Source organism: Papaver somniferum, chromosome 7, assembly GCF_003573695.1.
Source record: "Papaver somniferum cultivar HN1 chromosome 7, ASM357369v1, whole genome shotgun sequence".
Taxonomy (NCBI): domain Eukaryota; kingdom Viridiplantae; phylum Streptophyta; class Magnoliopsida; order Ranunculales; family Papaveraceae; genus Papaver; species Papaver somniferum.
The window spans coordinates 228,346,571-228,372,856 of NC_039364.1; the positions used below are offsets into that span (position 1 = coordinate 228,346,571).

The following is a 26,286-nucleotide window of genomic DNA, read 5'->3' on the forward strand; positions in this document are numbered from 1 at the left end:
ACAGTTGGCTCTCTAAGATCCACTAATTCCATCTGACATAATTTCTGCACCACACAAAATCTGAGAGTTTTTTACATGGCCAAGAGTTCATTTGCTGCTAGATTTTTTTTTTCCTAGTTAGATTAGATTTATTGAAGATGTAATTAAGTTTCCGTCTTTGTGGTTTTTTACTTCAATTAGAATTACTGAATGTGCAAAATGATGATTATTGGAGAATTAGGTACTACTTTTGTCCGAACAATCAAATATCTGCACACACATACAACATGCATTTGTACATTAGACCATCAAATCACTAAATCTTCATTTCATTAGTTGGTATAAATTTGAGCAATAACATATTGATGACTTGGGTGTATATACTTTATATTTATTTTATTTTTCCCCCCATAAGCAACGAACAGTGAATAAGATTCTCCCTATTATGACATAGGGGGGACTGGAGTGAAATAGGGGTACAGACCATGCCATACGGCTGACATTAGTTTTAACCCATTGAGCTAGATCATGAGCAATTCCATTTACAAAACCGTTAACAAATACAAAGGATATAAATTTAAACTTAGAAATTTGGATTTTAATATCTTGTAACAGACAATGGGTTCTCTGATCTCCCATGAAGGTCTTCTTGTTAATTTGCTCCAAAATAGCTAAAATATCACTCTTGACAATGATTCGATCAAGTCTTTTCTCCACAGCCACCATCAAAGCATCTCTAATTGCTCAAGTCTCTGCTTCTTCTGTAGAAAAACATACTAAATAAGTTGACCGAGCATAAACAAATTTATGGTTTGAATCTCTAAAAATGAAACCAATTCTCCCATTTGGAGAATTTGGGTTCCAAGCACCATCGGTATTGATAAGTCCTTAATTTACATGATTTTAATGTCCATTCATACTTGTTTTAGCTATATTTCTTGCATTTTATGTTGTATTACTCTTGTTTTCTTTCTTATTTATTTATTTAGTTGAATTATCACAAATGAGTGGGAATTCCTAGAAAAGTGCTAAGGAATAAAGTTTACTAATTGTTAGAGCATTTCTCGCTCGAACTCGCAAGTATTGCTATCTCAAGCTTGTTGTATAATTTAGTTGCCAAAACCATAAGTCTTGATTTCTAGTCTACTTATTGCTAAGTCTCAGATTATGATAAAAAGTGCAGTTGAGCGTTAGACTTCACGACGTTCACCGATTGAAGACGAAGAACTACTAAGGGGAGCTTGTGGAACTTCATCAACAAAAGGTGTGAGGAGACTTGAACTCATCTATCGCTCAAAAGTCTATCTACTCTATCTCCTATTTGAGACAAAAGTCGTATAGCTATATAGACTTCATTTATACACATTTGATATTTCGAGTTGAGTTTAACTCGCTTACATATTTTTCGAAATATGTGTTGGTAAGCTTTTATTTTAACCAAGTTCATCTTATATTCTTGACGAAAGTCAAAGATGATCATATGAAAATCTCCTTGTAACATCTCATTTGATGTAGACTCGGAATGTTTCATATTGATTATGTCAATCACTTGAAAATAGCTTTGATGCTAATAGTTTGTGAAAACAACTATTGTCATCCTCTAAGAATGTTTCAATGATTGAAATAGAGTTTAGAGCAATTGGATTTAAACATAGTATGTGTACTTGCATACATGTAATCCATTTACGGGAACCATGGTATGCATAACCGTATGCGTACTGGTTGGTTTGAGAAGTCCGGCAACCTGGTATGCGTACTGGTGTAAGGTTCATGTCCGAAAATTTCTGCTGAGTTTGGATGGTATGCGTACCAGTTCGCGTACTGGCGAAACCTAAACTTGGTCCGGCTACTTACGTATGTGTACCTGTATGCATACCTAAGTAGATGATGTTCTAAAATCGGTTTGTTCATGAACTAATACATTTATATAATAAGGAATGCAATCTTTTGCAAATCGTGGCTATAATGTTCATGACTTGATTCGAGTGAATCAAAATCGATTTTGCTTCAATTGTATCTTGTATACTTCTATGAGAATATAAACAATTGAATAACTCTATAACTAGTTTCATTTGAGTCATTTAAACTAGTTATGATTAAGATGAATAAGGTTGATATGAAAGTGTTCATATAGCTAACTTCGGTTAACTATTGTTGAGCCAAAAAGGTGTACACGTTTAGGTACGGTTACTCATATCTAAATGAAGGTACATTTCATTTGTGTGTAACAAGCTAAGTTCGATCTAACGGTTGAAAGATATTAGCTTGAGTCTAATCAAGTTTTCATCTAACGATGAATATTGAATGCTTTGTTACCAAGGTAACATTGACTGCAAACCCTAATTTGAAGACTATATAAAGGAGAACTCTAGAAACTGGGAAACCTAATCCCCACACCTCCTGTGTGATACTAATTGCGACTAGAGTCGATTCTCCTTTAACCTTAGGTTTTTTCACGAAACCCTGTAGATTAACGACGTAAAGATTTCATTGGGATTGTGAATCCAGACCCAACAATTTTCTCTGTAGTTGCGTGATCTGATCTTGCATCTTGTATCGTGATTGAGTACTATCTTCTTTAAGATTGGCTCGAGATTTATTCTCTGAAAGCAAGATAAAAAGTAATCACAAACATCTTCGTCTCATCATTTGTGATTCCACAATATGTTGTTGCGCCACCATATAATTAAGATTATAGTGAGCTGATTGATATTTCTAGGTTGTTCTCCAAGAATATAAGTCTGGTATATCAATTGGTTCTTGTTCACCTTGATACAGATTTATCAAAAAACGGAACAAAACTCATAGGTTTATCTGTGGGAGACAGATTTATCTACACAATAGACTTTTTTGTGTGGTACAATTTTTTTTATCAAGTCTTCGACTTTGGGTCGTAGCAACTCTTAGTTGTGGGTGAGATCAACTAAGGAAATTAAGTGCGTAGTTTCCTGCTGGGATTCAGAGACGTAAGGAGCGCAACTGTACCTTGATCAGTGTAAGATTGGTTAGGGCTCAACTACATTCCAGTCCAAAGTTAACTTGGAGTAGGCAAGTGTCTGTAGCGGCTTAATACAATGTGGTTTTCAAATATGGACTAGGTCATGGGGTTTTTCTGTATTTGCAGTTTCCTCGTTAACAAAATTTCTGGTGTCTGTGTTATTTATTTTCCGCATTATATTTTGTTATAGAATAAAAATATCACAGGTTGTGCGTAGTTCAATCAATTAGAGAAACCAACCTTTGGTTGTTGATTATATTGATTGACACTTGAACATTGGTCTTTGGTACTGTTCAAGTTTTTTCACATTGAAAAAGCGGAGGTCTAACAACGACACCCAATATTTTGCTTAGCAATCTGTATGAAGAAACTCCAATATACTTTCTAGAGAATGAACTAGACAGCCATGCTCAATCTAGATAAAAAAGTATATCAAAGAGTTTATATCTCAATGATGAGTGTCAAATAATGCATAATTCTATACATTTTTATTGGCATTTAACTCATCTTTTGCGCTTTAAAATCATATATTATCCTAAATTCTGTATTTTTATTGTTTTCAAGAATAAATACTTGTGCTAATTAATTTTGTGTTTTTGGGTTACTATGTTGAACCAACATACACGTACACGTTTGGGCATGGTTTTCACAAACCCAGTAAACGTCTACCCAAATGTGTGTGACAAGCTAAGTTTTCGATCTAACGGTTGAGAAATATTAGTTTGAATCTAAATCAGGTTTTCATGTAACGGTGAACATGGATTGCTTTGTAACTAAGGTAAAACCCTGATTTGAAGGCTATATAAAGGAGACATCTAGCATTGTGCAAAACTAATCCCCACACGTCTGTGTGATGCTAGTGCGCTCGCTAGAGTCGATTCTCCTTTAACCTTTGGTTTTCTTCTCTAAAACCAGGTTAAGGACTTAAAGACTTCATTGGGATTGTGAAGCCAGACCGATACTACTTTTATCGTAGTTGTTTGATCTGATCTTGCATCTTCTATAGTACGAGTACAATCGATTGATTGGCTTGAGATCGTGAGAGTTCTTCGATAGGAAAGATAAAGAAGTCACAAACATCTTCGTATCACTGTTTGTGATTCCTCGACAAACCGCCTGTGTGGTCAGGAAGGATTGTAGAGAGGTGATTGATTAATCTAGGCCGTTCTTCGGGAATATAAGACCGTATTATTAATTGGTTCCTGTTCACCTTGATTTCATATCTTAAGACGGAAAAAAACCTAGGGTTTATCTGTGGGAGACATATTTATCCTTTGATAGACTTTTCAGTGTGAGACAAATTTGTTTATTATCAAGTCTGCGATTTTGGGTTGCAGCAACTCTTGGTTGTGGGTGAGATCAGCTAAAGGAATCAAGTGCGTAGTATCCTGCTTGGATCGGAAGCGTAGAAGTACAACTGTACCTTGGATCGGTGGGAGACTGATTGGGGTTCAACTATAGTCCAGTCCGAAGTTAGCTTGGAGTAGGCTAGTGTCTGTAGCGGCTTAATACAGTGTGTATTCAATCTGGACTAGGTCCCGGGGTTTTTTTGCATTTGAGATTTCCTTGTTAACAAATATTCTGGTGTCTGTGTTATTTCTTTTCCGCATTATATTTGTTATATAATTGAAATAATGCAGGTTGTGCGTTCGTGATCATCAGTTGGAAATCCAACCTTTGGTTGCTGATTGATATTGACTGATCCTTGGACATTGGTATTTCGTACCGTCCAAGTATTCCTTGTGTTTGATTAGGACTCGCTGATTTCTATTAGCTTGAGTAATATCAAAAACAAGAGAGAGATATTAACTCCTTGAGATACTTTTATCTAGATTGAGTCTGACTGTCTAGTTGATTCTCTAGCAAAGTATTTCGGAGTTAGTCCATACAGATTGCTAAGCGAAATATTGGGTGGTGTTTTTAGACCCCCGCTTTTTCAATTGGTATCAGAGCGGGCAAACACATTAAGACCTTATCAGTTTGTGTTTGTAGCGATCTGACTCTATGGACAAGAGTACTATCTCTGATAAACGCGTCACCAATAATAAATATCGTCTCTCGTCTAAATCTATTAAAGAGAAAAGTTCAATCTCGAATATAGAGAAACCTTATGGTTCGACGAGACAGACATACATTGACATGAGTGTTCATGACTACTCTTCGAAAGAGACCTTATCTTCTAATGAATGGGATACAACTGAAGAGAGTAAATTGGTTCTAAATCTTGTTAGATTTCAAGCTGTTAGAATGAATCAGTTAAAACACCATGTCAATGTTCTTCTTGGTATTGTAAGAGATTTCAAAGTCCATGGCAACACTGAAGATCAGTCTCCGTGCTTGACTCTTGAGGCTAGCCTCGAAAAGGATGCCTTGGATATTGAATGACGCTTGAATAAAATCTTCATTCAAGGATGTTCAAATCAATCTAATGTACCAAGAACTTCTGATGCTTTACATTCATAAGCAATTACAGATGTTCCTAATGTTTCCTCCAATCTTGAACTTGGGACATTCTGTAAAAGAGACAACTCTTCTGACGATGATCAAAAGGTATGTCTTGTTTGTGAGTCCAAGTGTTCTGTTAGACAAAATAGAAACTCCAAGTTGAATAAATACTCCTTAGTTCAACTTCAACACACCATAGATTTGATTCTCAAAGGTGTGACTGACATCCGTATGATTGAGCCAATTGGTTTTCGTACCTATCATGTGTATGCAACCAGGAAAGTTGATAGGATCCGGAGATACCTATTTATATAAACCGCAATTGCACGGTGTCTAACTAGTAGAACAATGGAAAGTACAGGTCGTTCCCACGAGGAGCGGTGGAAATACGTAATCAATATCTCTAATGGACTAACAAATAAAGATGTTTTTGGATTTTTGAAAGAATAAAGACAATGAGAAGAATAAACTCAAGTAACAAAACGAATCAAATGGGAGAGTTAGTAACCAGGGTTTAATGTATCCACCACTATTTCTATTCAAATACTGAAATGAAACATAATTCATGAAATTTATTGTTCGTTCTATTGACATCACCTATTATATATATTAGAGTCGCAAATATCACTGGGACTCCCTAAGCATGGCACATCAAAAGACTAAACCAAAGCATGCACCATCAAATTGCATTAGCGAGAAATTTATACGAAACTAAATACAGGTTCTCAAATAATACCTGGTTATTCTAAGCATACCCCATCAAAGGATTTAACCCAAGCATGAAATATCAAATAAGTAGACAAATATATTTTCGATCCTAACAATTATGCACAAAGGTTATACGAAACCGGTGAAGCAACAACTCATATTATCATTAAATCAATATATAAAATCATGGAATTATTTATTCAATTCAAAATGGTATATTGCTATATAATCCAATCAATCAAAAATGACCTAATACCCATGTAGTTTCAACCATAAAAATGCTAGTTACAAAATAATTAGCAAGCCATTGCTTTCTCAAAAGCCATAAATGAATATATTAGATATTCACTAGCTAATCAAAATGGAATTAGAAAAACGGAAGAACGCAAACCCTTCTCCGTCTCTCCTTCACGGCTATGTAGCCGCCTCCCTTCTATTCGTCTGCCAAAACACTCAGAACCCCCCCCCCCCTTTTCTTCTTCACAATACAGAAAATATATACCAAATAAAGGTGTGTCGTCATTCTCTTAATTAGCCTTAATTGAAACTTGCATGGTGGTCATCAATGTGATCTCCGCATATATATATTCTTCTTCATTTTGCTTGCATGAATATTTGGTAGACTTAAAAAGAACCTCACTGGTGGGAAAGCAAAATCTTTTTAATTCATTTTTCTCCCTCCAACAAGATATTCACGTGGACCCATTTATTTGTTCCAATATTCCACTATCTAACAGGCTTTCCTTTCCAACTTCCCAAAACTATGCATATATGTAAAGACACATGGCATAGTAACCCCTATAATGTTTTCTGCTTGCATGAAAATCACACGACTGTTCTTCTGAGCCCCACAAAACCATCATTCAGGGGAAAGCATGTGTACGTGCTTGACCTCCTTGTTTTCAATTAGACTGTCCCCCTTGTGTATCATCCCTTCTCTGTCTGGCTTTGGTATTTCGAGTAACCTTGCTGGGTTTTTTTTTTTGTGGCAACCACTGTTTTAGCTTCACATTTCGCCATTTATTCTTGGATGATTGGATTTACTTCTACTTTCTACAAAAGCATTAAAATAGTATTATTAGCAACAATATCGAGTCCTAGCTAATATAAATATGGGTACAAAATGTAGCACATACGTGCTTATCAAAAGTCAGTACAGTGAGTTCCTCCAATGTTCAAGGGCAGAATAGACGTCTTAATAAACATCGTCCAAAGGAAGTTCAATGCTTTGTCTCTAAAAGCAACATTGTTCCTGTTGAGAAAGTCATTCCAGAAGAAAGGAAGATTGATAAGATAAGAAAAGATATTAAAGAGATAATTTTAAGATACAAAGAGCTTGTCAACATATTATCTACTGCCTCATGTCAAGGCACTTATGGTAAGAACTCTAACTATGTCTCTTCTTTTGATGACAGTAAATTTTATGACAATTTCTCATGTCAAACGGGATCCCTCTCTAAGACTAAGAGGAAAAACAAACTTAACCAAAGACATAAACCTCGTAATGAGCCCGTGGCTCGTACTTGTGCTCATTAATCACAAGGTTCGAGAACTTATTCATATAAAATCTTGTTGAGTAAGTTGTGTTAAAAACAGGTATACTTGTTACTTGCATCTGTTAAGTTAAGTTATTTTCTTATCGTCCATAGCTAAACTTGTGTTGACAGATCCGCTAAGATCAAGTATTGGTTAAGTCAAAAGAAGATGTTGTATACTGTCTTAAAATTTGTTTTTAGGTCCTGTTTTCAAAATGTGTGAAGGAATTTATTTCTTGGGTATTTGTTGTACTCGAACGGATTCCATTCTGGCCCGAGTCAACAACTTTTTTTTGAAACCCTAAACTGTTGTCCCTAAGGATAAAATATCCAACCTCTTAGGGTTACAAGTCACGTATGTGTACTTCTGGTGGTTTTTGGATTTTCAAAGAATATCTTCCTCCTCTTCTTGCTATGGTGGTTTCGCAAAAGGGTTTCTTGAAAATAGTGTTGAGGTTGATTCCAGGAGGAAGAGAACACTTGTAGATGAAGATCATCCCAACGCTTCATGCTTCTTTGCTTATTCTCATGAAGATGTTGAGAAGGATGATATGATCTCTGCTGAAGTTGTTCATGACTTTCTTAAGTATTTTAGGGAAGCAAAACAATAGCTTGTTGATACTTTAAAAGGTCTTGATAAGGTGAAAACTGAGTTGGAAAAGGTTGTGTCAGACCTTGGTCTCATAAAATATCAAAACAATGATCTTCTCAAAGAGAATCATCTCTCTGATGATGCAGAGAAGGCTGGCGTTCACAAGATCGAAGATTCCATGTCTTGTGAGGATCATGTACTTCCCATATCCCTTTTCGCTGTTAGGGAAACGATGGAGTCTGATTCTTTCTAGCTTGTCTTTTTTGTTGCCTAGTATGTATTCTTTTTGGATTAGTTGGAAGAATAACTAGTGCTTTGAATAGCGATGATTGTGACTACACATAGCTATTTTTGTTTTCATCTTCTTATGTTATTTTTTAGGTTTATTTGTTTTAAATTCTAAAAATATTTGGAGGATGATGTTATTGCAATATTGATCTATATGATTTTGTGATATTGCAATTTGATTATGGGTATTTATTGTTTGCGTCCGTGAACTTGAAGGTCCCATATGCTGTCAAAAGTAAAGTCGTTCATAAATTGATATTCGTATTTATGAAAGGACGAATAGACTTTTGACAATTACAAAATTTATGCCTATGCAGTCATGTATTTGATGGAAAATAGGATAAAATCTTTTGTTTGACAAGGATAAAGTCTATTATGTCGTTATGATGGAAAATAGAATAGATCCTTGTATGTTATCCACGGTATTGATCTTCATTGATCCATTTTGTTGTGTTTTACCGTGAAGGCTCCATTGTGTGTCTTATGTTGAGCACGATACAACTAAGTCGATTATTCTTATTGGCTTTGTTGGTTGTTCCATAAGATGCTATATGTTAAGCATTATGAACTAAATTAATCATCTTGTTTGGTTATTTAGTTATTTGGTCTGAAAGTCTTCTTTTGTCGAGCAAATCTTTTGGCAATTAAATTGATTACTTTTGTGATTAGTTTGGTTGTTTGTATTCAAATTAGATTAATTATAAGTTCTCTTGTAATTAGTCTAGTTGAGTTCTCGTATATTCCACAAGTCCTTGTGTTGAGTATATGAACGGCTATACTAATCATGTTCTATTGGTTGATGTATTCGTATATTCCGTAAGGTTTTTCCTTATGTTGAGTATGTGAACGATTAAGTTAGTCATATCCGTATGATTACCTTAGTCATAGCTCCGTAAGTTTACTTATGTTGAGCACTTTCAATTAAATTGATCACTTTTGTGGTTTGATTTAGTTGAGTATTCCAATTGAATTAATCATAAGTTTTCTTGTGATTAATTTGGTTGAGTTTTGGATATAGAAAATTATTCTATGGTTTTTGGTGTCCAATTATAAAATCCTTCTTTTCTTTTGAAATTATGGTCGCTCTTGTTTTTCTTTCGGGAATGACATCAAATGGGGGAGAGTTCTTTTGAACTTCTGCTTAATGGTAATATTTTGCGGGGTGTGCGGCTGTGAAATTTTATAGGGGTTATCTTGTATCTTAAAACTCCTTGATGAATGCATTTAGCTTCGGCTCTATGATTGCATCTAAATTAAGTTGGTATGTATTTTTCTTTTAGTTTATGAAATGTCTCTTGTGGAAATTTCATTATCATCATGTTCTTGTACCTTCGCCAATTTTATTGGCAAAAAGGGGGAGAAATAATGTAGTTCACACTACAAATACATATGGTTTTCGGATCATTGTGTAAGGGGGAGTGGTTTCCATAATCGAGATGGAGTATTGACTAAAGGGGAGTGATACATATCACAATAGTATTATTGTTAAAGTCGTGATGCAATTGGACTTTGATGTTACATAATAATACTATGTCACTGTATAATGATGATCGAGAATCTCGATTTCTCTCATTTTTATAGCTACAGATCTTCAACAACGGTGATGCTAAACTTACAACCTTTGGGATCATTGGAGTACTTGGAAGGACGAAGATTTCAGGGAACGTTAAAGATTAGACTATGGAATAGGAGCCACTAAAGTTTATCTTTTTTGTATTCCATTTGTATTAATAGTTTTGTCACTAAAATTGACAAAGGGGGAGATTGTTAGAGCATTGCTCGGTCGACCTCGCATGCGTTGCTATCTCAAGCATGTTTGTCAATGTTAGTGATCAAAACTATGAGTCTTGATTTCTAGCCTACATAGCTAAGTCTCGGACTAGGATAGAAAAGTGTAGTTGAGCTCAAGGACTTCATGGCGATTCATCATACAACGACGAAGATCTACTCAAGGAACCGTGGAACTTCATCAACAAAAAGTTATGTGGAGACTTGAACTTATCTATCACTCAAAAGTCTATCTCTTCTATTTCCTACTTCTTATGAGACAAAAGTTGTACGCTATATAGACTGGATCATACACATTTGATATTTCAAACCGAGTATATCTCGTCTATATATATCTCGAAATCATGTGTTGGTAAAGCGTTTCGCTTTGATCAAGTTTATCTTCACCTAGTGACGAAAGTCATGAAAAGTTTCAATTACTTTGAGAATTGCTCTGACGTGAACGGTCTGTGAATAACGGCTATATAACGTCCTCTGAGAATGTTTCAATGATTGGAATGAGAGTTTAGATTACATAACCATGTATTCCTTAATCCGAAGTTTTCGAACTTTGTTGATTGAGAGAAACCGGAGGAATTGGCTTTGCCAAGTCCGCGAACTGACGGAAGTTCTCGTAACGAGAAATTCTACTGGGATTTTCCAAAAACTCGTTTGTGTGTAAGTCCGCGAAATCAGTCCGCGAACTGGCGAAAGTCTCTTTGCCGAGATTTTCTGCTGAGTTTGGAAACCGTGGCTAAGTCCGCGAACTGGCTCACTCCGCGAACTGGCGAAATATCGGCTCTTGTGTAACTTCGCCGGTTGTCTTAAGTCCGCGAACTTGTTTGTGAGCTTAAGTGGTTATGATCTAAAGATGTGCTCTGAACATGAAACTTAAATTACTAAGGAATGTTTTATGCAAACCGTGGCTATAAAGTTCATGAGCCGATTCAATCGAATCATCTTTATTTCAATTGTGTCTTGTGTAGTTACACAAGATCTCATAGAAATTGAACAACTCTTTAACTAGTTCGTTTGAGTCAATTGAACTAGTTATGGTGAAGAAGAACAAGGTTAATATGAAATGCTCATATGGTTAACCTTTTGGGTTACTATGTTGAACCAACATACACGTACACATTTGGGCATGGTTTTCACAAACCCAGTAAACGTCTACCCAAGTGTGTGTGACAAGCTAAGTTTTCGATCTAACGGTTGAGAAATATTATCTTGAATCTAAATCAGGTTTTCCTCTAACGGTGAATATGGATTGCTTTGTAACTAAGGAAAAATCCTGATTTGAAGGCTATATAAAGGAGACATCTAGCATTATGCAAAACTAATCCCCACACGTATGTATGATACTAGTGCGCTCACTAGAGTCGATTCTCCTTTAACCTTTGGTTTTCTTCTCTAAAACCAGGTTAACGACTTATAGACTTCATTGGTATTGTGAAGCCAGACCGATACTACTTTTATCGTAGTTGTGAGATCTGATCTTGCATCTTATATCGTTCGAGTACAATCGATTGATTTCCTTGAGATCGTGAGAGTTCTCCGATAGGCAAGATAAAGAAGTCACAAACATCTTCGTCTCACTGTTTGTGATTCCTCGACAAACCGCCTGTGTAGTCAGAAAGGATTGTAGAGAGCTGATTGATTAATCTAGGCTGTTCTTCGGGAATATAAGACCGGATTATCAATTAATTTCTGTTCACCTTGATTTCATATCTTAAGACGGCACAAAACCTCGGGTTTATCTGTGGGAGACAAATTTATCCTTTGATAGACTTTTCTGTGTGAGACAGATTAGTTTATTATCAAGTCTGCGATTTTGGGTTGCATCAACTCTTGGTTGTGGGTGAGATTAGCTAAGGGATTCAAGTGCGCAGTATCCTGCTAGGATCATAGGAGTAGGAGTACAACTGTACCTTGGATCGGTGCGAGACTGATTGGGGTTCAACTATAGTCCAGTCCGAAGTTAGCTTGGAGTAGGCTAGTGTCTGTAGCGGCTTTATACAGTGTGTATTCAATCTGGACTAGGTCCCGGGGTTTTTCTGCATTTGCAGTTTCCTCGTTAACAAAACTTCTGGTGTTTGTGTTATTTTTTTTTCGCATTATATTTGTTATATAATTTAAATAATACATGTTGTGTGTTCGTGTTCATCAATTGGAAATCCAACCTTTGGTTGTTAATTGATATTGACTGATCCTTGGACATTGGTCTTTGGTACCGTCCAAGTATTCCTTGTGTTTAATTAGGACTCGCTGATTTCTATTAGCTTGAGTAATATCAAAATCAAGAGAGAGATATTAACTCCTTGAGATACTTTTATCTAGATTGAGTTTGTCTGTCTAGTTGATTCTCTAGCAAAGTATTTCGGAGTTAGTCCATACATATTGCTAAGCGAAATATTGGGTGGTGTTGTTAGACCCCCGCTTTTTCACATCCCTTTATCAAAAAAAGTATTGTGATGAGCCATTTCCTGATTATGAATATAACACACCTTCTGCTTACAATCGTAGGAAAACAATGTTATATGGATAAGTGATAATTCTTGTATGTAAAGAGAAAAAAATTTCAAAGAAAAAAAAACTTCAAACTCCTCTCTTTCCCTCAATGATGATCTTGTTACCAAAATGGGTGTTCCTGATTATATTCACATTAATAATCGTGTTTCGGAACTTAAGACGTGTATCAACAATCTCAAGCGCAAGATCAAGAAGGCGAGAAAAGCTGTTGTTTCAGGTAACTCATGTCCTTCCCTTGTTAATTCTTTTGAAGTTTCTCATATTACTCCTGGTTTCTGTCAAGAAAGAGAAAAGGAAAATATCAACACCCTTGATGAGCTTCACGCTCATCAAATTATAACTTGACCATTTCCTTATGTGTATCCTCTGTAAGACCATAAGAAGATACACATAACTCTCAAGAAGATGTTCCCTTATTGAAATGGTTTGTGTTGTATTATTATTGGCTTTGATATTTTTGAGCCTTCCTCCGGATAAGTGTTGTGTTTTGTTCTTCTGATGCTTTATTTAAAACTTCAGTTTGTTCTTCCTTAATGACAGTTGACTTCCAACCTTGTGTTGTACTCCTTATGAACCAAAGTTTCCTGTCAGTTGCTCAAAACTTGTTTTTTTTAAAACATACTTCTAACTGAGTAGCATCCTTACATGCACCTTTGCAATGCATGATAACATAACATTCAGTGCAAATACCACTTGGCTGACGTTCGTAAAAGAACTTAATCCATTTTCATAATCCTGCATTTTTAATAGCTTTGACACCCTCCTCAAAGGATCAGTAAGATCTATATTAACACAGACTTTCACTGGGTCACTGCCAACTGGCATGACATCTTTTAGTTCAATGGCCACAATCTCTCCCATGATTTCACCAATTTGTGCGATAGCTGCTACATTCATGTGTTCAGGCAGGAGAAACTTGAGTTGAATCCAGAACTGCTGGAATCCCCAATGCTTTTTGGAGAATATCATTTTAGGGATGTAATCATGAACCACTAAAACTTTTTTGTTGATACTCCATGGACGTTCGTCAATCACTCTATTTAGTAAGTTCCAATTATTAAACCTGAAGATGAAGAGATTAGGTTCAATCTCAACAATTTTAAGATCTTCAGAAGCCATGAACGACCAAGTAAATTGAATGTATTTTTCAACCAGATCATGATTCATTCTTCCTTTTATGATGGCTTTGCCAATTGCAAAAGATTCCCATGAAAAATTTCGTTCTTCTTTTTCATTGAGATTTTTTTCATGTTGAATAACAACCACATCATATGTATTTCCAAGATCAAGAGTTTACTTTTTGAACTTGTTAACCAAATCTCCAACTTGACTGACACCTTCTTCCTCCATTGTACGTCGGCTAAAAGAATTAGGGTTTTTGAGTTTATGATGGTACAAGAAGGAGTAGTAAGAGGTAAGATATGCCTCAGGGTTAAAACTAGTTGGTTGCAATATAGTGTTGCCTTTTTCCTGATTATACTATTAATTATAGGGGATATTGAAACAGTATGCATAAGGAAAGTACAATAGGATAAAGAGAAACCGATAATAATGTGAATCCTGAATCTAGGAGTGACTGGGTTCTTCCTTTTTTTGATTTTTTTTTGAAAATAAGGAAAGGGGGGATAATATCCTAAACCTGTTTTCAGAGTTGAATCGAAGAAAAATCCTCTTCCACCAAAGGCCATTAACATCCTCACAGATCTTCCATACTATCAAGCGTTAAATAAAAAAACAGACTCATCAAACGCCATGAACACAACAATAATAGAGGTAAACGTCCTTATAAAAATCACAAGCTGCAAATTCATCTTAGCAGAGACGGAGCTTAGTGGAAGCCATGGGTGGCTCACGCCTCCCTTGAAACATTTATAATCTATTAAAAGTCCTTTATCATTTCTATTATTTCTAAGAAAAATCTATTACTACCCCCACCCCTAATTTTTTGTTTTATTGATTAGCTCCCCTTGTATAAAATTTCTAGTTTCGTCCCTGCACCTTAGGAGAGAGCAGAAATGATTAGTTAAGCATTTTTAAAAACTTAAAGGAAAAAGATTGCAATAGTTTAAGGTTTTTCATAAATACGATGTACGGTTTAATTATTCATAACCCATGAGACTTAGTCAGTCAAATTGACCTATAAATCAAATTTGACCTTTTATCGTTATTATCCATAGCCCACGAATTATGTTGATCCAACTCGTGCTTTTTTATTTTTGTTCTCTTCCATAAAATTTATCACGATTGTATTCAGATTGATGCCAAAGTTTAGCAGCATGGTTTTCAGTTTTTTGTAAGAATAATTTATGATATGCACGTAATTAGCAAACTAAAACTAAAACTAAAGGAGTTTATATTGATCTAGCTACAAGTATTTTTCGACCTTTGTTATGTTATCAAACATATAATAAACCTAATACGTTTACAATCCATTACCATGTTTTCATGGGGTTATAGAATATCAAAGTTTTAAAGAGTTTTCCCATTTTGCTTCCATGGTTTGCAGTCTGATGACCCTTTTTGATTCATTGGGAAGTTTATTGGGTTTTCGCTATTGTTGATTCTCCGTCGATGTTTTTCATTTTACTCCCTTTTCTTATAGATTTTAATGGGGTTTCCTCAATTTTAATTATGGTACTAATAATATCTTTTTTATTGATCCGTCCACAATTTTGTTTGTCAATCATCTCTATTGTGCATTAGTAAGAAGTAGTTGTGATATAATCAGTACTCTGGATCATTAAGATATTGGAATACTAATGAAGAATAATATCTTGGATCGGCCTTCAATCTATCCAAGTTAAAATTCATGGGCTATAGATAATGTTGATAAAAGGTCAAATTTGATTTGTAGGTCAATTCGACTGACTAAGTCTCATGGGTTATCAATAATAAAACCGTGGGCTATATTTAAGAAAAGCCTAGTTTAAAACAAGAGAAAATGAAATAGTTTTTAATACATATGAATCAATAAAACAAACCAAACAAATAGGAAAAAGATGGAGATTACTGGTAGGATTTTGAACTGCAAATTCAATATTTTGAATGAACTAAGTTAACCCAACATTGTCGCTCGACTCGCAGAGAGAAGTAATATTACAGCTTGGAAAAGGAAGTCGTGTGATAATGAGGGTAATTTTGAAAAATCTATTTTTTGGATAGGTTGAATTCTGGACTAACTGTAATGGGGCATGTAAAGACGGTGCTGCATATTTGGAAGCTCTTCACAAGAAATCGTTGCCATTTGGAGGTATAAGGAGATTGAGAAAGTCAATTGCTGCCAGACCTAGTGATTCTATAACTCCTAATCAAAATGTTAGGGTGAATGGTAGGAACAACATTTTTACACCTCCTCAAGATGGGGTTGCTGTCAAGCTTCTTTCTGTGACTGATTCTGAGGAAGTTCAAGCCAGACTTGAAAATAGACAAAGGTTTGTGGATAATAATCAAGCTACTGAAAATGCTGAGCAGGAAAATGGTGATGCAAGTAATATTGAAGGAAAAGCAGGAAATCAAACAACAGCTAGGTCCATACTTTTGGACAAACAATCTGGAGTCACTGGTGGGGAGAATGAGGTAAATCTTTTTCTTAGCCTTAGTAATATTTTTAAAATATTAAAATTTGAAATTTCTGTTATTCAACTTGAAATCATGAAATTCTTGTCTTGAATGTATGTGGTTTTGAAAATAAAATCACTAGAAACTATCTTAGAGACCTTGTCAGATCTAATGACCCAGATGTTATTTTTTTGATTGAAACTAAAAATATCTCTAGAAAAATGAGGAATTATATTTCGAACCTAAAATATCCTAATATGTTTCTTGTGGAACCAATTGGCCTATCTGGTGGGCTTTTCCTGATGTGGAAGGAAGGAGTAGAATTGCATATTCTAGAGTCTACTTTAAATGTTATCAATTGCAAGATTATAATTGATGCCATAACAAACTATTCTCTTTTTACTTACATTTATGGTGCTCTAGATGATTTTTTGAGAGATGCTCAATGGGCTTTTATGAATGATGTTGCTACTCATCTTAATTTGTCTTGGAATATTATAGGTGATTAAATTTTGTTTTGAATCAAGATGAAAAGGAAGGAGGTAACTTAATATCTCAGTATGCCCTAGATAATTCTAATAGACTGTTAAATGTCAATGGTCTTCATAGTATGTCTTTCGTTGGGAATCCCTTCACATGGACTAATAAGAGATCTGGTCATGAACTTATTTTAGAAAGGCTTGATAGGGTCCTCTATAACTTAGCTTGGATGAATAACTATCCCAATTCTACTTCCTTTCATCTCATAACCCTAGCCAGTGATCATTGCCCCATCTTGTTTGTAACTGATAGAATAGATAACAACACATATAAACCTTTCAGAATGAATAAAACTTGGCTTAGGGATCCTTCTTGTAAGGAAGTCATTAAAAGTAATTGGACTGTCCGTAGATCTGGATCATATGCTTATAAAGTTACTAAAAGTTAACACCATACTAAAGTAGCTTTGAGGTACTGGAATCACCATAGCTTTGGAATTATTGACACTCAAATAGCTAAGACTAAAGCCCAAATAGAAGCTCTTTCTAGTGGTAATAGTACTGGTAACCAAAATGAATCCCTCGAGGACCTTGAGAAAAAACTAATTTATTGGATTGATGCTCAAGCTGATTTCTGGAAACAAAGGAATAGAGATGAGGATCTTAGAAATGGTGACAAAAACACTTCCTACTTTCATAATAAGGTGAATTTCAGGAAAAAAAGAACTAATATTGATACTCTTAAAAATTATGTGGGTGATTAGGTTTCAAATAGGAATGATATTGTTGTCACCCTTAAAAATCATTTTTTTAATATGAGTAGAACTACTACACCTGATGATCCTACTGAGTACTTTGATTCTATATGTCCTTGCATTACTGATGTTGACAACATCATGCTTACTAGAATCCCAAATAGTGATGAAGTTAAGAATGTTGTGTTTAGTATGCAACCATGGACTACCCCTGGTCCTGATGGTTATCCACCTGGTTTTTACCAGCATATGTGGGATGTTGTAGGTGATGATATTGTTAGAATGGTGCAATCCTTTTTCACTCTAAGCATATTCTCAAGGAAATAAATCATAATTTTACTTCTTTGATACCAAAAAAGAATTGCCCCACTAGCCCTGTTGATTTTAGACCTATTAGCTTATGTAGTGTCACCTACAAAATGATCTCTAAACTATTAGCTAATAGACTTAAGCCTTTACTTGACAAGATAATTTCTCCATCTCAAACTGTTTTTTTTCTGGTAGAGTGATAGCTGATAATATTGTCATAGTTCACGAACTGATTGACACTATGAAAAAAACTAAAAAGAAAGATGGTTGGATGGCTATTAAACTAGATATGTCCAAGGCTTTTGATAGGGCAGAATGGAGTTTTTTGATTGATTCTATGAAAAGTTTAGGTTTTCAGATGACTAGTGTTCTCTTATTAATCAATGCATCTCCACAGTGACTACTTCAATTCTTCTTAATGGTTCCCCTGGTGATGTTTATAAACCTCAAAGAGATTTAAGACAAGGTGATCCTTTATCACCATATTTATCATTCTTTGTATGGAATCATTATCTAGAGCCCTTTATTCTGCTGAAAGAACTGGTGAAATTCATGGTATTACTGTAACAAAAAATAGTCCTTCTATCTCTCACCTATTTTTTGCAGATGATTGCTTAGTTTTTACTAAAGCCAGGTCCAATGAAGCTGTAGCTTAAGTCAGAATTATTGAACAATTCAGTAAGTTTTCTGGTCAGTCTGTGAATTTTGAAAAGTCAGGAATAGCCTTTAGTTGCAAGGTGCAGGACAGCATTAAGCAACAAATTGCTGGTATTTTGAACATTCAGAGAATGTCTCTCCAAGACAAGTATCTGGGTGTGCCTCTTTTACTTCAAAGAAGTAAGACTGAATCTTTTGCTCCTCTAGTGGATAAATTTTCTGATAGGCTTGCTACTTGGCAATCTTTCTTCGTTAATCAACCAGGTAAGACAACTTTGACTCAGTCTGTGTTAGGTACTCTAGCTAATCACCATATGGCTGTTTTCAAAATGCCTAAAACAATTACTGACAAAATGGATGTTGTGCAGAGGGGTTTTTGGTGGAACAAAAATGGGAATGGTAAGGGTTCCTTTTTTAAAAAAAATGGAAGAGAGCCTAAATACCTAGGAGGACTTAACATTAGACAATCTGAGATTTTGAATCAGGCCCTTCTGTCAAAACTTACTTGGAGAATGTTAGAAAACCCTTCTTCTCAATGCTCCTCAATTCTGAGGTGCAAATGTTTTAAAGATACTAATCCTTTATCTGATGCTTTGAATGAACATGGTAGTTGGATTTAGAGAGGAATTTGTGAGGGAAAATGGAGAATATTAGGAAATTCTAATGCTGTGAAGTAGGTGATGGCTCCAATATTTCCATTTGGAAAGATAATTGGATACCATCACTAAATAGGCCTCCTAGGTCTAGTTTTGTGTCAACTAATAGGAAGTGGGTTTCTCAACTTATTTACCAAGATACTAAGAGTTGGAATGTTCAAATCCTGCAATGTTTGTTTGATAGTCAAACAGTTGAGGCTATTCTTAAGACTAGAATCCCCAGGAATGGTATTGATAGATTAAGATGGGTGCCAGCTAGAGATGGTATCTTCTATGTTAAAACAACCTATAAAGCCATTTTAAATGACATCCCCGAGATTGCTTATATGAGAACTCCAATAAACTGGAAATCCTTGTGGAAAACCAAGTTGCCCATAAAGATTCTCCATTTTCTCTGGAAATTTATTCATAAGTGTTTACCTATTAGAGAAAGACTAGCTAGGCATAATGATAATGTAGATCCCGCTTGTCCTCTTTGTTCTAGTCCTGTTGAATCTCTACAACACTTATTTTTAGAATGTCCTGTCACTGTTACTGTTCTTAGAGCTATTGATTTAAATCTGTTATTGAGATTACAGGGTCGGGATATTTATAGTTGGGTTGCTTCATGGTTTGATCATGATACCCAACTCAGGCCTAATAACATATCTCATTTTCATATATTTTGTTTTGTTATTTGGGAAGTTTGGAAACACCGATGCAGGGTAGTCTTTGAAAATGCACAGGTACATTGTGACTCTGTTATCAGAATTGTGAACTCACATATGACTGATTGGCAGAGAGTACAGACAACTATGCCTTCAAGAAATGATTTCATACATATTTCAGGTTCCTATGTGTGGAGAAGACCAGAACTTGATTTGATTAAAATTAATTTTGATGTTGCATTTTGTAGATATAATAATAAATTGGGACTAATAATTAAAACTAATGCAGGTACGTCCGATGGAGCTAGAAGTGCACCAGTCAAAGCATTAGAACCTGAAGAGGCGGAGGCATTGACAGCTTTGGAGGGGATCAGATGGGCATTAACTAAAGGGTTTAGGAAAATTCAGTTAGAGGGAGATAGCCAAAACGTAGTCAATGCCATCAAGGAGCAGTTTCTTGGTTACATAATAGTATTATTCAAGACTGTCGTTTTTTATTAGATAAATCATAGAGATGCAAACAATGTAGCTGACCAGCTAGCTAAGCATGCCCTATTTCTATCAGATCCAGAAGAATGGTTAGATGTAAAACCACTTTGGTAGGAAACAACATTAGCAGATGATAGACTATCTATGTAGTTTCTTTCGAATTAATAAAAGTAGGAAATACCATTAGGTCCCAAAAATAATATATTAGGATGAGTCTAGTCCAATTGACCTAGTCAGTTGTCTGTTTGGTCCTATTTGGTAATATAAATTATAGTTTGGTCCTAAAAATTATAGTTTGGTCCTAGGGTGATGTCATGGATGATGTAAATGTCATCTTGTGATGGCAGAAATACCCTTTTGGGACCACATATATAGAAAGAAACCCTAGAAAATATCTTATTTTCAGATTTACTTTCTCTCTCCTCCTATTTTCAGATCTAGCTTCTCTCCTCCCCATTTTTTCTTTTTTCTGTTGCTGCTCATGAAGACGATGAAGAACGACGAGATTTTTTGGTTTATTCATCACTATTTGTTACTGTTGTTGTTCAGTATGATGATGAAGACGATGGAGATGATGAAGACGAAGGAGATTTTTGTGTTTCTTCGTCACTATTTGTTGTTGTTGCTGTTGAAGAAGATGAAGACGATGGAGTTTTTGAAGATTTTTCTGCTGCTGTGTATGACGAAGAAGAAGAAAAAGATGAAGAAAACTAATATAACCTTCAATCTTCATCTTGGATCTTGATTTTTTTGGTGTTGTTAACAAAGATTTGATGTTGGATCTTATTTTCGATGTTGTTGTTGTTGTTGAAGACGTCGAAGAAGATGAAGATGATGTTGCTAATGTTTTTATATGGACTTCATTCCAGAAATGAAGTTTGTTTGTATATGGACTTCATTTCTGGAATGAAGTCTGTTTTTTTATGTTTTTATGGACTTCATTTCTGGAATGAAGTCTGTTTTTTTATGTTTTATATGGACTTCATTTCTGGAATGAAGTCTGTTTTTCTTAGGTTTTATATGGACTTCATTTATGGAATGAAGTCTGTTTTTTTAGGTTTCATATGGACTTCATTTCTGGAGTGAAGTCTGTTTTTTTATGTTTTTATATGGACTTCATTTCTGGAATGAAGTATGTTTTTTAGGTTTTTATATGGACTTCATTCCTGGAATGAAGTCTGGTTTTTTTAGGTTTTTATATGGACTTCATTTCTGTTTTTTTTAGGTTTTTATATGGACTTCATTTCTGGAATGAACTAGTACAAGAAAATAAGTAAAAATTAATACGAAAGGGTACTTTTATCAGTTTAATATTTTTAAATAATTACGGACCAAACAGTAAAGGCGTTTGACCAAAGGACCAAACAGACATGCGCCCACCTAAAAAAGGACCAAACAATATTTTTCCCATAATAAAACTCCTTTCGTATAAAAAAAAACAATTATGGACTAACTCGCTCGAATTTTGGATCAATCTGCCTATCCGTAAAAATAAAATAAAAATGTTGGACTATTAAGTAGCGGGCTTGGGAACACAGGACTAGAGTGTCCAAAGCCCATGGGAAAATGGTACGAAACGAATCATTTCTTCCTTATCCATTTACTCTAAGCCATTGCCTGAGAAGATGTTCTCAGAAATTGCATCGTCTGTCGTTACAGTTAAGGTTTTAGATTGGATTTTAGGGTTCCAAATGCATCGTTTCTTCTAATTTCAGTACTTGTAATAGCTTTTAGTTGCCAATTTGATGATCAATGGGCGGTTTCGCTACTGATTATCTGAAGAGTGAAAAACTCCCTACACCAGCAGAGATGATTCAACCCCGTTATAACTCGGAGTATATATTCCTAATCAAGCAGCAGCGGCAGCCGATGTATGAAATACATCCAAGCGCGGCTAAGGCTAAGCAAGCCTCTTTGGTGCAGCCGAGGTACAAATGGCGCTTCTCCAGGTTAGTGAAACCTCTTCTTCTTTCTTATAAATACTTGTTGCTCTCTTGGATTCTTTGTTAGTTCTTGAAGCTGATCAAGAAAACATATCTCCTTCTCTCATTCTCTCTGCTTAATTTCTACTCCACATTACAGGAATCATCAAAACAAGTTGAAGAATCATCAGAAGAAGTTGTTGAAATCATGTCTACATCAGAACAAGTTCAAGAATCATCAGAATTATCAAAATAAGTTGTTGAAATCAACAGCATGTCGACATCAGAACAAGTTGAATCAGAATCATCAGAATCTAAGATTAGTATTTCAGAACGATTATGGAAAAACTGTGAGAATGAAGCACTGTACTTCTGGTATTTACCTTTGTTTCTTCACGTGAATTCTGGAAGTTTTGATGATAAAGAATTTTATCAATATATTGCTAATTATGCACATTTGCTGAACAATTTTCTGGAAGTGTAAGTTTCAACCTTTTCTTGATTTTTTTTCCTTCAATTTTTTGGTTTCTTGCGTTTGTGTATTGATTTTGATGTGTATGTGTTCTGGTGTACATACTCAGGTTCAAGTTAGCAGCAAATCAATGTGAAGATGATTCTGATAAAGCTGCATTCTTAAGGTGGAGTAAAAATGTGAAGCAAGAACTGGAAAGGCACAATTCTTTTGTTGAACAGGTAAGAGTACTATGAGGATTCTTTTTTTCTTGCAATGATTTATTGATTATGCTGAAATAGGATTTTATTGAGATTTTTTGTGAATTCCATCTTTCTTTTTCTTGCAAGATTACTAGGTTAGGTCCTTTCAATTGATATTGTTCATTTAGCTTCTTATCAGAATCATAGATACCTAGGAACTATCTTCTTTTCTTATGAAATTCTTTGGCCGATTCCGTTGGATATGTCTTGTTATAATGCAGTGGATAATCTGGCTTTAGATCCTAGAAAGAAATCTTCGTTTTCACACTTCTTCATTTGCATCAGATGAGTATGATTTAGTTCTGTTTATCGAGAAGTTTCATGTGGGTAAATTGTTATTATCTTATGTTACACCTGATGCATAACATGTAGTTAGTTCCATGAAGTTAGCAGAGACAATTAGGAATGCTCACATTCTTGTCGCAACAATCTTGAATCATTTTGATTAATTTAGAAAAAGGACTCTCAACAAAAACTGCAGTTGCCAATCGTAGATGCAGATCAATTGCCACCGCTTTTTTGCCTTTATAGAGTATTGGACTTACATACATAACTGTGTAGTAAGGAAAATAACAACACGAACTGTGAACTGTAGATGTAGATCAAATGCAGCTGTTTTTTAACCTACCAACTCAGATAAAAGTGAATGGAAAGGAATAAACAGATGATTCATATGCAATACACATCTGTGTATATGTTTACCAGTTAGCATGATTTTCGACGTGTTTAAAGAATTTACCATTATATATAATCAAGAAGTTCTCTTTGTGCAGAAACTGGGTTTTGACCCTACAAAAGAAACCATTATTCACACTGCAACAGCAAAACACGAAAAGTTCTTGTTAGCGACTGCATCTGGTGATATACAAGTTCATGAAATTCCAATACATCAGTCAAAAATTCCTGCTTATACTCTTGGTGCTATGATGCCAAGCCTGAGACTCTATGCCTTTTTTAGTAAGGCGGTGCGAGAACCTGGTACTCCTGATGGTAGTTCTCACCCACGCAGCAAGTGGATCAAAGAATATACTTATGAAAATTTCAAGGTGTGTTGATCATTAGTCACTGATCTTTTTCCTTATTCACCTTTCACACACTTCTCAAGATTTTAAGAATCATTGATATTATTTGCATAAGGAGCTTATGACCTTTTTTTTACATTTCACTTCAGATGTCATTTCTGCATGCTGAGGTATTGCTTGATAAGCTATGCAACTCTTTGTCCCAGGAAGAGATTCAAGTCGTAGAAAGGCTTTATCGTCGTGCTATGAGACTTAAAATGGACTTCTTTAATTCTCAACAGTCTGCCCTGATCATCCCAGTATATACAAAGCTTGATCCTAAGGAACATCTGATGCTATTTGCTGATTTTGATTTTACATGTACTGATCTGGGTTCTTTGGGAATTTTAAAAAATATTGCAATAGTGACTGCTCAAAAAGCCGATCAGCTACTGCAGGGTCAGGATAGAGACATACCTTCTCATATTACATCAACAAATTTGAAGAATATTTGGGAGCTTCTTTCCCAGCAGTCTACTTTCGAGTATGATAAATGCATAAAGAAAATTATGCTCGGTGAAAAAGGTATGATCAGACATTTTAATCGTGGATTTACATGTTAAAGTTATCTAGGACATTTTAAGTTGTTTGTAAACCGAGAGAAAGCAAGTGTTCCTGCTTAGATTTCTAAAGCACTCAAATCTCAGCCTTGTGTCTTCTTTTATTTTTCATTGCAGCTCTTAGTTTTAATTATCATGGACTCCAGTCACTCCACGGTGCCCTTGTAGAGCTCTCATCTTCTGAGGGACGAGCGGTTTCAAGAATATTTGATTCTGGTGTACTGAAAGGCATAAGCTTGGAGGAAATAAAGCAAGCTGGCAAACATATGATACTTAAAAATGGTTGTATGAATTTTTTCAAGAAGGTGAACAAGCTCGATGCATCTGTCAATATAATGTCATGTTGGAGTGAGGAGCTAACTAGGTCGGCTCTTTCAGGTACTAATTCATTTTTCACTAGTGAACCTTTTATATTTTATCTATACAGATTACTACTGAAATTCAGGTGTTTTCTACGTTATCATCCAACTTATCTCTATATTAATCTTTTCACTATGGCGAAGGTATCACTTCACAAGGTCCTGGTCATAAGATTATGTTCTAGTTTATGCTCCTTTCGGATACTTTTTAAGTGAATATTTATGTTTTTTGCCAGGTGGTTTAGACACGTTTGAAGTAGATGGGAATGCGTTCAGGTATGCAGATGGAATCTTCACTGGTGAAGTGACTCGTCAGGCACATCAGTCTGTTAAAGCAAAACGTAAGTATTTCCAGGACATGGTGCAGGAGAAAGAAAATGAACATGGCTTGAATGCCCTTACTGTTTTCATTGGTACCTCAGTAGGTGACTTGCTATGCCTGCTCGAAGCTGATATTGGCATTGTGATTGGGTCAAACAGACACTTGATTGAGGTGGGAAAACACTTTGGTGTTAGATTTGTACCTCTGCTTGACGGCGTGGTGGTTAAACAGAAAAAACACTTCTACAGTGGCAACCCTAATGTCTGGATGGGTGGTCTATCTGGTATTCTTTACACAGTTTCTTGTTGGACTGAAATACATGCATTCATTCTGGGTCGTGATTTAGAAGACGATGAACTGATAGCTCAAACCCAAACCCCAACTTCTTCTTCTTCTGGTTATTCTTCTACAACACCTTGTTCATCGACAACAATGGCAACTGCTGCAACAAACACCACAACAGCAATAACAACAGAAACGACTTCTTTACAGGTAGTTTCAGGTGGTGGTGGTGATGATTTGACTGTGAAATCAGTACATAAAAGGTATGAAGGATTAGTAGCAGCAAGGAATAAAGCTATTACAGGGAAAGGAGCATGGTACTGGGCTCATTTAGAACCAATACTTATACAGAATTCTGATACTGGTTTACCCAAAGCTGTTAAATTAAGATGTTCATTATGTGATGCTGCTTTCTCAGCTTCAAACCCATCAAGAACTGCTTCTGAACATCTTAAAAGAGGAACTTGTCCTAATTTCACTTCTAGGTAGCGAACTGTGTGAACAGTGAAGATTTCTCGAAATAGTTCTTTTTTTTTTTACTTCTATTTTGTCTATAAATTTTGGCATGTTCTTTGATACGATGACATAACATTGTAGTATCACCATATATGAGGAGGACTTTATACAGATTTTGAGCTTGGCTTTGGTTCTTATGAAAGACATGTCTTCTTGTGA

At 35.3% G+C, this 26,286-nt stretch overlaps 1 protein-coding gene across 1 annotated transcript; it reads left to right on the forward strand.

Moving 5' to 3' along the window:
* Positions 1–22,024: 22,024 nt before the first annotated feature.
* On the forward strand, positions 22,025–26,254 carry LOC113299743 (bifunctional TH2 protein, mitochondrial-like). Its single transcript, XM_026548817.1, has 7 exons — positions 22,025–22,340; positions 22,474–22,793; positions 22,895–23,006; positions 23,801–24,073; positions 24,199–24,613; positions 24,766–25,026; positions 25,244–26,254. Exons 2-7 carry the CDS (start codon positions 22,588–22,590, stop codon positions 26,098–26,100), a joined length of 2,124 nt encoding a protein of 707 aa, XP_026404602.1. The 5' UTR covers positions 22,025–22,340; positions 22,474–22,587; the 3' UTR covers positions 26,101–26,254.
* Positions 26,255–26,286: the final 32 nt, after the last annotated feature.

Coding starts and splice junctions, on each gene's coding strand:
- LOC113299743 (XM_026548817.1), top strand. CDS start 22,588: ATGTCGACATCAGAACAAGTTGAATCAGAATCATCAGAATCTAAGATT. Junction 24,074..24,198: donor ATACTTATGAAAATTTCAAG/GTGTGTTGATCA, acceptor ATTTCACTTCAG/ATGTCATTTCTGCATGCTGA. Junction 24,614..24,765: donor AATTATGCTCGGTGAAAAAG/GTATGATCAGAC, acceptor TTTTCATTGCAG/CTCTTAGTTTTAATTATCAT.